This window comes from Periophthalmus magnuspinnatus, chromosome 11, assembly GCF_009829125.3.
Source record: "Periophthalmus magnuspinnatus isolate fPerMag1 chromosome 11, fPerMag1.2.pri, whole genome shotgun sequence".
Classification (NCBI taxonomy): Eukaryota; Metazoa; Chordata; class Actinopteri; order Gobiiformes; family Gobiidae; genus Periophthalmus; species Periophthalmus magnuspinnatus.
In genome coordinates, this window is record NC_047136.2 from 2897625 (window position 1) to 2915312 (window position 17688).

The 17688-nt window shown below is 39.7% G+C and overlaps 1 protein-coding gene across 1 annotated transcript in view; it reads left to right on the forward strand.

The window, feature by feature from the left end:
* The window catches only part of adcy2b (adenylate cyclase 2b (brain)), a 110988-nt gene that overhangs the window by 72908 nt on the left and 20392 nt on the right, over positions 1-17688 (forward strand). Inside the window, exons 10-17 of the mRNA XM_055225154.1 lie at positions 3357-3533; positions 3609-3649; positions 3720-3800; positions 3975-4044; positions 5253-5350; positions 6005-6089; positions 8829-8969; positions 10778-10936. Of these exons, the coding sequence (XP_055081129.1) occupies positions 3357-3533; positions 3609-3649; positions 3720-3800; positions 3975-4044; positions 5253-5350; positions 6005-6089; positions 8829-8969; positions 10778-10936 (852 nt within the window). The remainder of the gene's footprint in view (positions 1-3356; positions 3534-3608; positions 3650-3719; positions 3801-3974; positions 4045-5252; positions 5351-6004; positions 6090-8828; positions 8970-10777; positions 10937-17688) is intronic.

Here is a 17688-nt window from a genome sequence, read left to right on the forward strand (position 1 = left end):
AATAATAACGATAATAATATTTTTAGCAAAAACAATATATCCGATAACATTACAATGACGTATTATACGTTTTTTGAAAGCTCTCGACTTTCCCCACGTCACTGTGGGGGTCAATGACGCGCCCGTCATTCGCCATGACGTCGGGGTCCGCCATTGACCTCCCATTGACTTCCATTCATTTTAGCAGTAACAAGTATGGCCCATGCCTGCGGCATGGGGGCTTGGATAGGGCTCGATGCCAGGAGTGTGTTTGGGAACATGAGCGCTTCGCGCTGCATCAGCGTCAACATTGAGTCAATGGGCTTCGCCGCTGACGCTGACATGCTAGCAAGAACAAATATGCATGTCCCATGCCTATGGCATGGGTTGCTAGGACACAGGAGTCTGTGCAGGGGGTGGTGCTGCCATTCGTGCAACTTCGTGCAACTTCGTGCAACTTCGTGCAACTTCGTGCAACTTCGTGCAACTTCGTGAAGAAGCAATAGGCCCTACGCCCTGTAGGGGCTCGGGCCTAATAATAAAAGTAAAGTAAAGGTGGAGGTTTGAGAAGCAGGTGGGCGGAGCTGGTGCCAGAGTCTCCGCCCAGCTCCAGGCTCAAACACAGAAGGGAGGGGGGGGAAGGCACAGAACGCATAAAACCCCCCCCCACAAATCCTGACAATTTATTACACAAGATTAAAAAGCAAAAGTACCACCGTAAGTACTACAGTAACTACCGCAGTAATTACCAGTCAAGTATCTGCTAAGTACCACCGTAAGTACCTAATAAGTCCATATTTTAAAGAGCTACCACATTTTATTATCAGTCTGTATCATCTCCAAACCTCAAAATGCTCCGTTCCACCTTGTGATGTCATCAAGTGCTATTTTCCCGAGGTTAGCAGCTCCGTTTTACCTTTAGTTCGGTTGTAGATCGGCGATTCCAGAAACTGAAATCATCATGAGCCAAATTATTCTAGAAATTAAGGCGTGTGGAGTTTAAAAACACAGCGGAGCACTTCCTGTATCACCACTTGATGACATCACAAAGTGGAATAGAGTGGAACACGGCCTAAATACACAGGATTTGTGCGTTTAAAATGTGTGAATGAAATAGAAACACAACTCTGGGTCCGTTTGTGATGAGGAAATAATGTTAGAAAGTCAGAAAATGGCGTGATATGCATGAAAAAACGTAAACGCCGAGTCGCTAGCGTCAGTTTAAACGGATTCGCCCACAGCAGAATTCTCCTGCTCTCAGTCTGAGTGTGTTTTCTGTCCATTTACTCGAGGTTTTCTTTGTGCTTTGAGCGGTGACGGCTCTTTGCTGGAGCGGCTCGCAGAACACATTTCAAAGTAAGAGCGCAGGTGCCTCGTCCTCGACTCAGAAGTATTTTTCCGCGGGTCCAAACGCTCTCAGGTCGCCGATGTCAAGAGCCACGGACCGGACCGCTCTGTGACCACCTGCGGCTCACGTCCACCGGGTTTATACGGCTCCAAAACCGTCACTATTGATAGTCTGCAATCTGACGCCGCGCTGGGGCTGTTCTGCATGTATGTGCATTGGCGGGATGTACAGCAGTTACCATGGAGACGCAATGCACACGTTAGCAAACACTGTCGAAAAAGGTTTAGAAGATGGATGGAAAACTCACAAAAAACCCCACATTTAAGCGAACATTTTCAGCAGCCTGTGAGCGTGCATGGAAACTGTTGGCTAATGCTAATGCTAATGCTAACTAGCTTGTGACTGTAATGTTATTTGAGAGAGACTTGTTTAACAGCTCAGCTCACGTGTTGTAGTTCAGCTAAGTCGGTTCTTTCTGGTCAGATTGTTTTAAAACAAAGCTCAGATTAAAGTCTAACAAAGCCCCAGACAGAGCAGTGCCTACAGTTAGCAGTTAGCATAGCATCCACAGAAATGTTCATGGCATCTGCTGCAAAATACCAGCTGAGGAGTTAATTATGTTTAAGAATTAGCGTTTCTTGAGACTGTGTACTTATATTTTCATTAATAATTCTGTTCGGTTTAATTAGCAGTTGCCAAATCTGCCACAAAATCACAATTTTCTCGACATTAAGTGGTTTTAATCTGTTTATTCTGAGTTAACGCGTCACTGTGATTGTTTAATTAAACTGTCACTCACTCAGGAGTATTCCATTTTAATGTCACATCGCTCAGCCCCGACTTTAATCACATGTGGAATATAAACACAGTATTTCAACATTCCATTATTTAATTAGCTCTGTGCACGTTAGCGCCCGCTACCTCACTGTTAGCGTCACTACTTCCTGTCCAGTTTGATCTCTATGAGGTTTTTACCGAGTCACATTAAAATGAGTAAATATTTAAAGGTCAGGCAGAGGACAGGGAGCTGCGGGTGCGTCAGAGGTTAGCGGTTAGCGGTTAGCATGTTAGAGTCAAACAGTGGACAGAAAGCTGCAGGTGTGTTAGGGGTCAGAGGTCAGAGGTTAGGGGGTTAGGGTCAGACAGTGGACAGGAACGTGTTAAACTCTACACAAATAAAATAAATACTTCACCTGAGACACTTTTGCGTTTAGAAAGAGACATGTTTGTGTCTCAATGCTAACGCTAATGCTAACTTTGAGGCATAATAAACATTAAAACAACACCACAAAGTGAAATATTCTACATTTAAAAACAGTCGGGCAGTGTTTATTTGAATTTATTTGGATTTTAGGTTGTTTATTTTCTGTTTTCCAATGTTAATAAAAGTGACTGTTAGCTTTGAGTGAGCTAACTAGCCTAGCCAATTGACAGTTAATAAGCATTTATACTTGGGCTGTTTCTGAATGTCTCCCCCAGCCCCTAAACCCCACACTCTTTAGCGGACTCTCTAGAGACTCGTTCACAGAGAGAATCAGACACACGGCTCACGACTTTCAGCTCACGTGACTTTGGCGTTTGGGTGAAAAAAACCTAAAGGCTAAACTCAGATAAAAGTCGATTTTTGTCATAAACGCTGCTCAGATCGGACAGGAACACGTCTTTAAGGACAAATAATAACCGTACAAGTTTTTGACAAGTTGGATCTCACGTAAACGGACAAGATTTTAACATTTTTGTGTGAGATGTGTAAATTCTCGCTCTGTTATTGTCATCTCGAGCTAAAACGGCTAACGCTAGCAGTGATTTAGCGACCACCGATGTCCACTACTTTCCAAAGTGCATCGTGAAATTTTGAGTGCACAACTTTCACTACTTTTCACCTGCTGGACATTCGGACACCACTAAAAACGCCTGACCTCTAAATAGCGCCCCCTGTAGGACGTAGCGAGGACATTCGGACACAGCCGTGGACGTAACCTCTCCCGCCGTTGTTTCTGATGAACACTTTGCTTGTCCTTCCTCACAGACAGACCGACACAGCCCTCTCCTCGGCGTCCGCTCTCGTCCTTCTCTGGATGGAGGTAAAATGCGAGCGTCCGTCAGAATGACCCGTTACCTCGAGTCCTGGGGCGCCGCCAAACCGTTCGCCAACCTCCACCACCGAGACAGCATGTCCACCGACAACGGCAAGATCAACACCAGGGTGAGAACGGACGGCCGCACGTTTTACACGGCCGGAGAAACCATTAAACCCAACCCGTCTTTTATTCTTTTATAGGACGTTCCGATGGGACAGTACCACTTCCAGAGGAGGGAAAGGTTAATACGAAGAGTCTCAAAAGAAGACGACAAGACGGGTTTTTAATTTAATTTTGTTTTTTAATGCCAGGTCTAAGTCTCAGAGGAGGAGGTTTGAGGAGGAGCTTAACGAGCGAATGATCCGGACCATCGACGGCATCAACTCACAAAAGTAAGTGCTGGTTTCAGTTCTTTTTTTTCTTTCGCCGTCTCGACGCTTAGCAACAGAGACGGCGGATTTGCTCGTTTAGCCTCCATAACTTGAGCGAGTGCGATTAACTCAGGAGAAGAAGAATTGATTTCAGATACGCACACGGCTTGTTTTGTTTGTGTCTTATTTCCGCAGGCAGTGGCTTAAGTCCGAGGGCATCCAGCGCATCTCGTTGTTTTTTCACAATAAAACGCTGGAGAAGGAGGTAGGACCAATCAAACGCTGTCGTTCAGTCTCTGGGGTAGAAAAATGCAGTTTATCGCGTCATTGAGTCGAGTTTAGAGGAAATCGATCTGGTTTTACTCCTGATTTCTGTGTTTTAAGTGTTTTAAAAGTCCGTGATGAGCTTGTGTTTTTGTCGTTTAAATCACATGGTCCAGATTTTCGACTTAAGACCAAGAAATTTGAATTTTTTTTTTTACTATACTAAAAGTTTGTGTTGTTTATGTTTGTGATGTTGACACTGAAAATCATTTTTATACAACAAAACTTGAATTAAAAATCATAAATCATCATAATAGCCGTCAGCAGTGGAAGATAACAAAGTAAAGTAGTAAAGTACTGTACTTAAGTATACATTTTTTAGGTATTTGTACTTTTTACTTTTACTTCAGTACATTCGAGAGCAGTATCTGTACTTTCTACTTCACTACATTTTTTAACTCGAGTGAGAAGTAAAAGTATTTTTTATTATAGTTTAAAACCTGCCAAAAAATCTGAAGGTTTATTTTTAACATGTTCATATTTTGAGCAAAACTAAAATATAAAAATAAAAACAGAAAAAAATAATTCAATTGTTTCTATTGAACAAAATTCAGCTCAAATCTTTATCAAAATCACCACATTTGAAGCTTTAAAAGACTCAAAATCTGCATGAAATACTTTAACTTTTTACTCTTTAAGTACATTTTTTCATGTGATACTTTTTCTTGAGTATTTTTCTGTACTTTTACTTACAAAATTGAGTACTTCCACCACTAGAGACGCATCATTAGCGACACAAGACGAGACGAGATACGAAATTTAAATCCATCAACTGGACAAAACGTTGTAGGAGTGAAAACGTTTCGCTGCTCGTCCAAATCGCTTTTTCTTCTTCTTCTTTTTCTTCAGTTCTGGTCAGATTACTGCTGGACACTGCCTTATATCTGTCTGAAGGAGGCGCTATTTAGGATAACAGGTGTGAAATCACTCACTAGGGGCTTGAATGACTGTGCTAAGTAGGACTTCTGACAGATATAAGGCAGTGTCCAGCAGTAATCTGACCAGAACTGAAGAAGACGAGCAGCCAGTTTCTCTTTTTGCTATGTACGCAGATACTTAAAGTCAAAGTATCGGTATCGGTATCGGACCTGTATCGATAAATCCTTAGTTTGAGCTCTGCAAACTGAACCCCTCTCTCCTTCTCCACAGTACAGATCCACAACGTTACCAGCCTTCAAATACTACGTCACCTGCGCCTGCCTCATCTTCTGCTGCATCTTCGTGGTGCAGATCCTCGTCCTGCCCAGGTTTGACCCCCTTTTAACCTTTGACCCCCTTTTAACCTTTGCCCCCCTTCCCCCGTCTGATCCCCCGACGCACCCTCAGACTCAGACTCAGACTCTCCAGCTGCATTGACGACGGAAAAAAAACCCCAAACATTTGACGCCAGCTGTCTGATCCCGCGTCACCGAGATCGAAGAGGTGGAACGCTAAAACGCTAGACCGTAAATAGATTTGAAAGACGCCCCCCCACCCCAAAAAAAAAAAAAAAAACACCTGGCAACGATTATAGATTAAGTAAAGCAAAGCGCGTCGGTCGAAACGGTCCAACGCTGAAATAAAATACCTCGACTCGGTCTAATTTACGGCTTTTTTTTAGACTCCGCGCATGTGTAATCTAACGTCACAGAGACATGCATCGATTTTCTCATTCACCTCTCCCGCTCCCGTTTTATCGCTGCGATGTTTGCGGCGCGTTTAAAGCCGACTCCACGTGTTTTATCGCCGCTTTAAATCTGTCGTATTAGCCCCCCCCGTATGTTTTAGAACGTGAAAATAACTCCATTACGAGCGCCCGTGCACCACTTGAGCGCGTTGATAAAGCGACTGTCGGCGTAAATAGATTTTAGTCCTCGTTATGTTCACGGCGTTGGTAATGTTTTGTTGCGGGTTTGTTGCAGGACGGCGGTGCTGGGGATCTCCTTCGGGTTGGCGTTCCTGCTGCTGGCGCTGATTCTTCTTCTCTGTTTCGCCGGGCACATTCTGGTAGGTTTTTTTGCATTGATTTCTCGATGATTGCGCTCGATCCGACGCCCACGCGGATATTACACACTCTGTAGGATTAAATATTTAAAAATGGAAGAGCTGAAGTTGGAGTTGTAAATTTAATTTAGTGAAACGTGGGCGAAGCGTTGGCGTTTTGTCTCTCGATCCGTTTTGTAGTGGAATGGAATGAAGTAAAAGTTGTAAAATAATGACACAAACAGACCTGGAGTTGTGTTTTTGTTTCATTCTGACATGTTTAAAACACAAACCCGGCACATTTACGCTAAGTTCTTCTCAAACTGAAAAAAAAACCACTCTGTTCCACCTTGTGATGTCATCATGTGGCGATACAGGAAGTGCTCCGCTGTGTTTTTAAACTCCACGCACCTTCGTTTCTAGAATCATTTGGATTATTTCGGCTCTGGAGTTGCCGATTTACTACCGAACTAGAAGTAAAAGGAGCTGTTCACTTGGAAACTACCACTTGATGACATCACAAGGTGGAACTGAGCGTTTTGAGCTTTGGAGATGTAACAGACGAATAATAAACAGATTAAAACACAACTCCAGGTCTGTTTTTGAGATGGAAACAGCATTAGAACATGGATTAAAGCCCACAAGAGTAATTTTTCTGTAATATAGGACTTCTAAGTACATTTTAAAGTGGATATTTTTACTTTTACTTCACTACGTTTGAGAGCAGTATCTGTACTTTCTACTTCAGTGCATCTTTTTAACAGGGCTGAAGAATAAAAGCAGTTTTCTTACTGTCTGAGACCTGCTGAAAAGGCTGAGGGTTTATTTTTAACACGTCCATAATTTGAGCAAAACAAAAATATACAAATAAAAACAGATAGAAAAAAAAACAGATCGATTCAGTCGTTTCTGTTGAACAAAATTCAGCTCAAATCTTTATCAAAATCACCACATTTGAAGCTTCATTAGAGCTTTACTTTTTACTCTTTAAGTACATTTTTAAACAGATACTTTAATACTTTTACTCAAGTAGATTTTTCATGTGATACTTTTACTTTTACTTGAGTATCTGTACTTTTAAGTAACAGAACTGAGTGATAAACATCAGTTCTCATCAGCTCTTTCTGGTAATAATAATAATAATAATAATAATAATACATTTTATTTATAATGCACTCTTCAAACAAACAAAATCCCAGAGTGCTACAATAAAAAGAACTTTAAAATACCAATTGCTAAAAACTAAAAACATCATCTTACGCTTTTATAAATAAAAAGGTCTTTAAATTTACTTTTTTTTTAAACCCTCTGTTTTATGCAGAAACAATTTGACACGACTGATCATCTTTATAGACTTTTATGATCTTTAAAGTGTGACTCCCATAGACATAGATCGCTAACCTGCTAGCCACCGCGTTACAAACAGGAAGTGATCATGTGTGCACTTCCGGCTCCATCGACTCTGGCTCCAATTCACTTTACATTTAAAAACCCTGTCATTTTGATCTTAAATGTTCGTATTAACCCTCTACATGATCCTGGGGTTTTTATTTCACTATTTTATCCGTAACTCAAGATATGAACATTAATACCAGACAAATCAGGCGTCTTCTTTCCTTGCTAGCGTCGATTAGCTTCATTTGACCGGAGCTTTGGTGACGTCGCACTCACTCAGTCCACGTCTTTACACAGTCTATGGTCACTCCCAATTATCAAGGACTATCGACAATGTTTCTCTCACACACACACAGAGGCACACACACACACACACACACGCGCTGATTGGCCGGCTTTGTGCTAACCTCCAATTAGCACGGAGCATGTTGCTAATAAGGGTCCGAGCGGCGCGGTGTGGGAGCTGATGTTCGAGCTCAGAATCGACTAAGATAAAGACGCGTTGTGCTGCTTTTGTGAGTTTGATTTTGTTAAATGAAGCTCTTAGAGTGTGTGTCCTTTTCATCTGTGGAGGGAGAGTTATTTGGCTTTTGTGATCCAGATTTCTTAGAAGTTTTTAAAGAAACCGCCGGCACAGTTAACAAGACAAAAAAAAAAAAAAAAAACTGCTACTGAGAAGACTTTTAAGCCGATTTGTCTCGGGGGATTTTGAGCGCGTGGGTTTCGTCGATGAATGTTTGTCGTTGTTGTTTTGTACAGTTTTAGTTTAATTAATAGACTATGAGATTCAGCAATTTAGACATACTAATAATAAAATAAATAAATAAATAACAAAATGTGTCTGTTTTTATTATGTTTTTGAAATATAGACCAAACAAAAAAAGATAAATAAATATACAAATAAAAATGAAAAATAAAATAAATAACATAATATAAAATACAAATATAATAATAATAATAATAATAATAATAATAATAATAAGACATACTAATAATAAAATAAATAAATAAAATAAATAAATAACAAAATGTGTCTGTTTTTATTATGTTTTTGAAATATAGACCAAACAAAAAAAATAAATAAATATACAAATAAAAATAAAATGAAAAATAAAATAAATAACATAATATAAAATAAAAATAAAATAAAATAATAATAATAATAATAATAATAATAATAATAATAATAATAATAATAATAAGTAAAATCTAAAATGTAAAATGCTGTAAAAATAAAGACAATAAAACACAGAGTGAGAGTGTGTGTGTGTGTGTGTGTGCTTTTGTCTGGTAGTGTGTGTTTTTCGTGTTTTGTGAGAGCCTAATGAGTGCGTGTCCATATTGACTTCCTGTTTTGTTCTCCTGCAGCAGGGAGGGAAAGGCTCCGTCTGCTCTCTGTCCTGGGTTCCAGCTTCTTCACGGATCATTGTCACTAATAACCCCTGGCTGAGACTGGTCCTCACCATCATGACGACCGCCCTCATCCTGGTTATGTCCGTCTTCAACATGGTGAGAAATAATCACAACAACATTAACAACGTCAACAACAACATCAACGTCAGCACAAACGCTACAGCTACTGTCACGACTACTAATAATCATGACCACGGCCTTTATCAGGGTTATGTCTTTAACACGGTGAGAAATAATCACAACAACAACTAAACCAGCACCAACAACATCAATAACAACAAAACCAACAACATCCACACCACCAACAACAACCATACCAGCAGCAACAATAATAGTAACAACAACAGCAACCACAACAACACTAACAACAACAGCAACTACACCACCACCAACAGCACCACCAGCAACAACAACCACACCAACAAGAACAACCACACTACCAACAACAATCAAAACAACACCAACAAAAATCACACTAATCACAACCACATCGCCACCAACATCATCATCAACAACAGCAACCACACCACCAACAACCACATCACCACCACAAACAACAACGCCAACAATACCGCCAACAATACCACCAACAACATCAACAACAAAACCAACACTGCCCACAAGAACAACACCACCAACAGCAACATCATCAACTACAACAACAACCCTAACCCTACTACAGCTACTCTCACTAATCATCATGACCACGCCTCTTAAGTCTCTCGTCATGACTCGATACTCACTCATGTCACTCGATAAGTCTCTTATCGAGTGAGTGACATGTTTTGGTTTTTCTTCCATGTGTCACATAACGTCCAGTGTTAGTGGGTCTTTGTTTGTCAGAGATGTGGATCTGCAGAACTAATGAATTATAAAATACTGAAAAGGCTTAAGACCGCCATAATTTGTGTGGTTAATCAGAAGATCGCTCCAGTCCAACAGGCTCCTGATCTTGATAATAATAATAACAGACATTTACGGCGTCATAAGCTCCCATTCGACAGACTCATTTGTTTTATTAAGTCGTTTTAGATTAAAATTGTGATTTAAAATGTGCAAATTATAACATAATGATGATCCACGAGTGTCAGAGATGAGAACTATAAAGACACAAGCACAATTTAAAGGTCCTATATTGACTCTTGTAGCTTTAAGTCACAAATGCTCTGTTCCACCTTGTGATGTCATCAAGTGGTAGTTTTCACGTTAACAGCTCCTTTTACCTTTAGTTCAGTAGTAGATTGGCCGTTATTCCAGAGCTGAAATGATCCAAATGATTCTAGAAATGAAGGTGAGTTTAAAAACACAGCGGAGCACTTCCTGTATCACCACATGATGACATCACAAGGTGGAACAGAGTGTTTTCAGTTTGAGAGAAGAACTCAGTGTAAATATGCAGGTTTGTTTGTGTGAATGAAACAAAAAAAACACAACTCCAGGTCTGTTTGTGACGAGGAAACGACATTAAAACAGCTCAGAAAACAGCGAAAAAAAAAAAGATATAATATTTATTTCTGTATTGTGTATCGCTAAGGCAACGCTCATCCCTCTGAAACCCACGGCGTTTTACCGCGCTCATGTTTTAGTATTTGACTCGGATCTGTCCCGGAGTGACCTCGAACTGCGAACGTAAAAAAAAATATATTTGAAAAAGCATTGTCCGTATCTTTAGCTGGCGTCTCTCGGCACAAAAGACTAAAACGGGAATCCACTGTGAGCTTCCTGTCTTTATCCAGCGCCTTCTCCTGATCGTGCGCTTCTCCTTCACGTCGTCGGCTCGTCTGCTAAAGCCATCTCCTCGGGGCACGCTTTAGAGCACCACACACATGCGATGATTGTGATATTCGGTGGATGGCACATGATCCGAGGCCTTTTTCCCTCATCAGCCATTGTGTTTGTGTCAGTTCTTTGTAGAGGATCCCGGAGGAGCGCCAGATGTTTCACAGATCCCTCCGTCTGAAGCGCTAATGACCGCGGCACCTGTGAATTTCACCAACAGCAGCGACGGGAGCCCGCTTCTGCACCAGGACCACACCTCCGGACCGCCGACGTTTTATCTCCCGGTGAGTGATGCCAAACGAGAGAGAGCGGTGACGTGAAATCCCGGTTTGATTGGCTGCGCAGGGCCGGTGTTAGCTACCAGGGGGCCCTAAGCTCAGTTTGTCTCTGGGGGCCCCTCTCTGTGGATGTACCCCATAGATTGTGTTTATATAATGGGCGCGATTCCTGCTCCATCGACTCTGACTCCAATTCACTTTCTATAGTAAAACTGTCCCCTCTCTCTGTCTCTGCTGCTTCAGACTCATTTTGGTCTTAAATGTTCGTATTAACCCTCTACATGATCCTGGGGTTTTTATTTATTTATTTATTTTTTTGTTGTTATTTTGAGTTTATTTTTCTTTTAGTTATTTTGAGATTTTTCTCTTTCTTAAGTTATTTTGAGTTTATTTGGATTGTTTTTCTTTTTTGTAGTTTTTTGTTGTTATTTTGAGTTTTTTTTAAATATTATTTTGAGTTTTTCTTTTTTTTTGTTATTTTGAGTTTATTTGGATTTTTTTATTAATTTCTTTTTTTTAATTTTGAGTTTCTTTTTTGTTTTTTGATAAACTGTCCCCTCTCTCTGTCAGACTCGTCATTTTGGTCTTAAATGTTCGTATTAACCCTCTACATGATCCTGGGGTTTTTATTTCACTATTGTGTCTGTAAATCAAGATCTGAACATTAATAACAGACAAATCAGGCTAATTAACATTTTTCAAACTCTGCTTAGGCGGTTTTCAGGATCTTAAGCTTTTTATTAAGACTTTGTTCGTTGCAGTGGAATGTAACAAAGTAAAAGTAGTGACGTACTGTGTAAATTTTGGGGTTTTCCACTTTTTACTGAAGTACATTTTACAGTGGATGCTTTTTACTTTTACTTCAGTATCTGTACTTTCTACTCCACTACATTTTTGAACAGGACTGAAAAGTAAAAAGTACTTTTCATATGATTTGAGGAGTTATTTTTACGTTTATGACTAAAGTTTTCGAGTTCAAGCTTCAACTTTGAGCAAAACAAAAATAAAAACACAAAAATAATGAGAAAAATTAAGAAACTGATTCATATTGTTACTGTGACTAAAATATGAATCATTTTAAATCAGTATCTCTACATTTACACTTTAACAAATGAACAGCACTGTGTGAAATACTTTTACTTTTAAACAGGTGCTTAAATACTTTTACGTAAGTAGATTTTTTCATGTGATACTTAACGTTTCACCTCAGTATCTGTACTTTTACTTGAGTATCTGTACTTTCTACTCAACTACATTTTTGAACTGAACTGAAAAGTAAAAGTATTTTTTATCATAGTTTATTTTTAACGCATTCAGCATTTGAGCTAAATAGTACATCTGGTTATCATTTTTATTTTATTTAGTTTTATTTCTTTTATTTATTTATTTTTATTTATGTATTTATTTATTTTTATGTATTTATGTATTTATTTATTTTTATTTATTTATTTATTTATTTTTATTTTTAAATTTATTTATTTATTTATTTATTTTTATTTTATTTTATTTTATTTTATTTTATTTTATTTTTATTTATTTTAATGCCCATGATTAATTAAAGTATTCAAAGTACTCAGAACACAGTACTCTGATTGGACCGTGTATCTGAACACATTTTACTGCAGGTTTTCATTTTTCTGTATCTAAACACATTTTCACATAAAACCGCCACACTCCGGTGAAGAGCCGTCTCACGAGCCGCACACCTGCTGGAGCGGCTCTGGTCGTCCCCGGTAACCTTAAAGCCACTAAATGTAACATACGCTCCCGCTCGTGTGCGATCGAGCGGGGGGTTTGTGGTTCGCTCTTGTGCCTGTGGTGCACTACAGCAGAACGTCGCTCTCGTTGGATTATTGAACCAAAACGAGGGATTCGCTGGGTCGGATATCGGTTCTTCGATATCGGGTCGGTCGATATCGCGGTCGAGGCTTTGATTCGATGAAACCGGAGAATGTCCCGGTGTATTTGTGTCCAACGAGTCGTAATGTTTGAACTTTCAGACGCACAAACCTGTTCAGGAGGAAAAACAGTTACACAACACGACGGGATTTGTGTTTGTAATAAATGACTTAAAGAAGTTTAACACAAGGAAGGAAGAAGAGAAGAAGGAAAGAAGGGAGAGAGGAAGGGAGGAGGGAAGGAAAAAATAAAGGAACGAACAAATGAAGGAGGAAGGAAGAAAAGAATGAATCAAGGAAGGAAGGAAAGAATGAAGGAAGGAAGGAAGGAACAAATGAATGAAGGAAGGAAGGAAAGAATGAAGGAAGGAAAGAAAGAAAGAAGGAAGGAACAAATGGATGAAGGAAGGAAGGAAAGAATGAAGGAAGGAGGAAGGAAGGAAGGAAGGAAGGAAGGAAGAAAGGAAGGAAGGAAGGAAGGAAGGAAGGAAAGAATGAAGCAAAGAATGAAGGAAGGAAGGAAGGAAGGAAGTAAGGAGGGAACAAATGAAGGAAGGAAAGAATGAAGGAAGGAAGGAGGAAGGAAGGAGGGAACAAATGAATGAAGGAAGGAAAGAATGAAGCAAAGATTGAAGGAAGGAAGGAGGAAGGAAGGAAGGAAAGAATGAAGGAAGGAACGAAGGAACGAATGAAGGAAGGAAAGAATGAAGGAAGGAAGGAAGGAAGGAATGAAGCAAAGAATGAAGGAAGGAAAGAATGAAGGAAGGAAAGAAAGAAGGAAAGAAGGAAGGAACAAATGAATGAATGAAGGAAAAAAATGAAGGACAGAAGGAAGGAGGAAGGAAAGAATGAAGGAACGAACGAATGAATAAATGAAGGAAGGAAAGAATGAATGAAGGAATGAATGAATGAAGGAGGAGAGCCAAAGTATCGGTATCGGAGCTGAAAGAGCCATATTGATCCGTGACCTTCATCAGTGACATGAGGAGAATCTGATCTGATCTTTAATAAATGACTTTTAAAAACACAACAAATGTAAAAATAAAAACTGAGAATAAATGAAACAATAAAAATACAATAAATAAAATGTTTATTTCATATTTAAGAAATGGTGGAACTTAACAAAGTAAAAGTAAAAGTACTTCAGTTAGGTAAAAAGTTTAGGTATTTGTGCTTTACTTAAGTACATTTTACAGTGGATACTTTTTACTTTAGTACATTTGAGAGCAGTATCTGTACTTTCTGGACTGAAAAGTGAAAGTATTTTTTGTTATTGTCTGAGACCTGCTGAAAAGTCTGAGGTTTTATTTTAACACGTTGAAAAAGAAACAAAACAAACAAAAAACAAACAAAAATATGTAAATAAAAACAGCAGGAAAAAAACGATCGATTCAACTCAAATCTGCATCAAAATCACCACATTTGAAGCTTCATACGACTCAAAATCTGTGTGAAATACTTTTACTTTTTACTCTTCAAGTACCTTTTTAAACAGATACTTTAATACTTTTACTTAAGTAGATTTTCCATGTGATACTTTTACTCGAGTACTTTCTTTCTCCTCCTTTTCCATCAGATTCGTGCTGATTTCGCTCTCGCTCTTTGCCCGTCGGCTGCTCCTCTGATTTTTCCGCGTTTGTCATCACTTCTATTTCCCCCGTGAACAAAGCCTCCTCCGGAATCGTCTTTACCTCGTCGTCTTCCAGCTCGCCGCCGCCGCCGCTGACCTCGCCATTGTCCCGTCTCTCCGTGTTCCCTTTCATAACTCGACACCGAACGTCCGTGTTGCGTTTCGTTTTGCAGATACGTATAGACTTTCCGTTGAAAATGATGCTCACCGCGGCGGCGCCTGTAAATCACTTGAGCGCCGCGTCCGTTTTGTGCCGCGTGGACACTTCATAACTGTTAAATCGATATTTCTGCGTCTCGTCGGGAAAGAGTAAGCGCCTCACGATGTTTCCGCGCGTCGTTATCGGGGCCGGGCGTTAAAATAAAGTTCAAAACGTGGGGGATTTTCAGGCTCGTTGGACAGAATATTTTTACTTTCACTTTGCGTTACATAAAGACAGTGTTTTGGTTGTGTAACTGCGCTCGAATTAAAGCGGCTCTATTTTTGCAGAGTAACCTCTCGTTTGGCTTTGACTCAGCAGAGGTGGGAAGGATCCGCGGCGCTCCGGCTAAACGCTACGGATCAACGAGGAAAAGGGTTAGGCTCACGGAAAAAAGGGAAAGAAAATAGAAGGTTGTGGCTTTTTTAGCATCGATTCTGATCTGGAAGGAAGAAAAGAATGAAGGAAAGAATCGAGGAAGGAAGGAGGGAAAGAAGGAAGCAAGAAAGGAGGGAAAGAAGGAAGGAGCTAAAGAAGGAAGGAAGGAAAGAATGAAGGAAGGAATCGAGGAAGGAAGGAAGAAAAGAATGAAGGAAGGAGGGAAAGAAGGAAGCAAGAAAGGAGGGAAAGAAGGAAGGAGCGAAAGAAGGAAGGAAGGAAGGAAAGAATGAAGGAAGGAATGAATAAAGGAAAGAGGGAAAGAAGGAAGCAAGAAAGGAGGGAAAGAAGGAAGGAAGGAAAGAATGAAGGAAGGAATGAATAAAGGAAAGAGGGAAAGAAGGAAGCAAGAAAGGAGGGAAAGAAGGAAGGAAGGAAAGAATGAAGGAAGGAATGAATAAAGGAAAGAGGGAAAGAAGGAAGCAAGAAAGGAGGGAAAGAAGGAAGGAAGGAAAGAATGAAGGAAGAAATAAATAAAGGAAGGAGGGAAAGAGGGAAGCAAGAAAGGAGGGAAAGAAGGAAGGAGCGAAAGAAGGAAGGAAAAAAGGAAGGAAGGAAAGAATGAAGGAAGGAATCTGATCTGTTCTAGTGTCGTTTCCTCGTCACAAACAGACCTGGAGTTGTGTTTTTTTGTTTCATTCACACAAACAAACCTTCAGATTTAGGCTGAGTTCTTTTCTCAAACTGAAAAAAACACTCTGTTCCACCTTGTGATGTCATCATGTGGTGATACAGGAAGTGCTCCACTGTGTTTTTAAACTCCACACACCTTCATTTCTAGAATCATTTGGATCATTTCAGCAAATCTGGAATAGTCAATCTACGACTGAACTAAAGGTAAAAGGAGCTGTTAACTTAAACTACCACTGTATGACATCACAAGGTGGAACAGAGCGTTTTGAGCTGTGGAGATGTAACAGACTAATAATAAAGAAACAAAACACAACTCCAGGTCTGTTTTTGAGGAGGTAAAAACATTTACAGTTGTCCCTCGCTATATCGTGGTTCATCTTTCGTGGTCTCGCTCTTGTTTTACTCCGTCTGATCGTGCATTGTGTCGTGCGTCCTGATTGGCTGTTGGACTGTAGACCATTGTGTCGTGCGTCCTGATTGGCTGTTGGACTGTAGACCATTGTGTCGTGCGTCCTGATTGGCTGTTGGACTGTAGACCATTGTGTCGTGCGTCCTGATTGGCTGTTGGACTGTAGACCATTGTCCATCAGTCCCCTCCGTGCCGTGTCTCCTGTCCAGTACAGAATGTGTTCAGACAAATTCACATAAACGTTGGATCTCAGTGTGACTCTGAAGTGCTGTACGTTTGCAATTTGTTTTCTCCCCGACAAAACCCACAATGTCGATGAAACGTTCTGCACCGACAAAGACGCCTACGAAGGTTTGAACTTTGAGAGAGTTTAAACGAGAGAGAAATGTGAGAAAATGTTAACGCCTGTGTGAGAAAAGTGTATAAAGTGTGTGGTGAGGGGCCTCAGGACCTGTAAATAGTTTTATTACGTCAGTGTATACGTCCAAACTGAATATCCACTGAAACGATATTTGTGAGTCGATATTAAATACTAGTATCGTATCGGTGCCTCCCTAATCGTTACTTTTCATCAACCGTGGATAAAGTACTCAGTTTTGTTAAGTAGAAGTACAGATACTGAGGTAAAAAGTTACTCAAGTAAAAGCAAAAGTATCACATGAAAAAATCTACTTAAGTAAAAGTATTTAAGTACCTGTTTAAAAATGTACTTTAAGAGTAAAAGGTAAAAGTATTTCACACGGTGTTGTTCATTTGTTAAAGTGTAAATGTAGAAATATTGATTTAAAATGAAATACACATAAAAATACAAATCAGTTTCTCCATTTTTCTCATGAATTTTGTGTTTTTATTTTTGTTTTGCTCAAAGCCAAAACGTGAACTCTTCAACTTTATTCAGGATGTTTCCACGAACACGGTAAAAATAACTCCTCAAATCAGATGAAAAGTACTTTTTACTTTTCAGTCCTGTTCAAAAACGAAGTGGAGTAGAAAGTACAGATACTGCTCTCAAATGTACTCAAGTAAAAGTAAAAGTATCCACTGTAAAACGCACTTAAGTAAAGTACAGATATCTGAAAATTCTACTTTACTTCTTGTACTTCGTTCCCTTCCTCCGCTGCGTTTCATTAAATACTAGACAGATATTTTTTGACGGCACATTCAGAATCAAAGTCGTAGTAAATCCACTTTATGTTTAGTTTCCCGCAGAGTTCAAATATGAAACAACGTCAAAAATATATGACAAAAACTCAAATGTTCCTGTGAATCCTGCTCTGCTCGTTCAGCCTCACGACAGAACAGTGAAATGAATCCTGTTCTGTTTCAAATGTGGATCCAGTCGTTTCAAATCGTCCGTGATGAGCTCAGGTCTTTAAAGGTTTGGACAGAGTCGGGGCTTTGGAGGAGAAATGTGACAACGTTTTGTGTTTAATGGAACAGATTTAAAGTTTTCATAGTTTAAGTTCAGAAAAAATGCAGAAAAAAGAGGGTTTTTTTCTAAAACTAGACAAAATAAAAGCAAACTGGAAATAGTGTTCGATCTGGATTAGG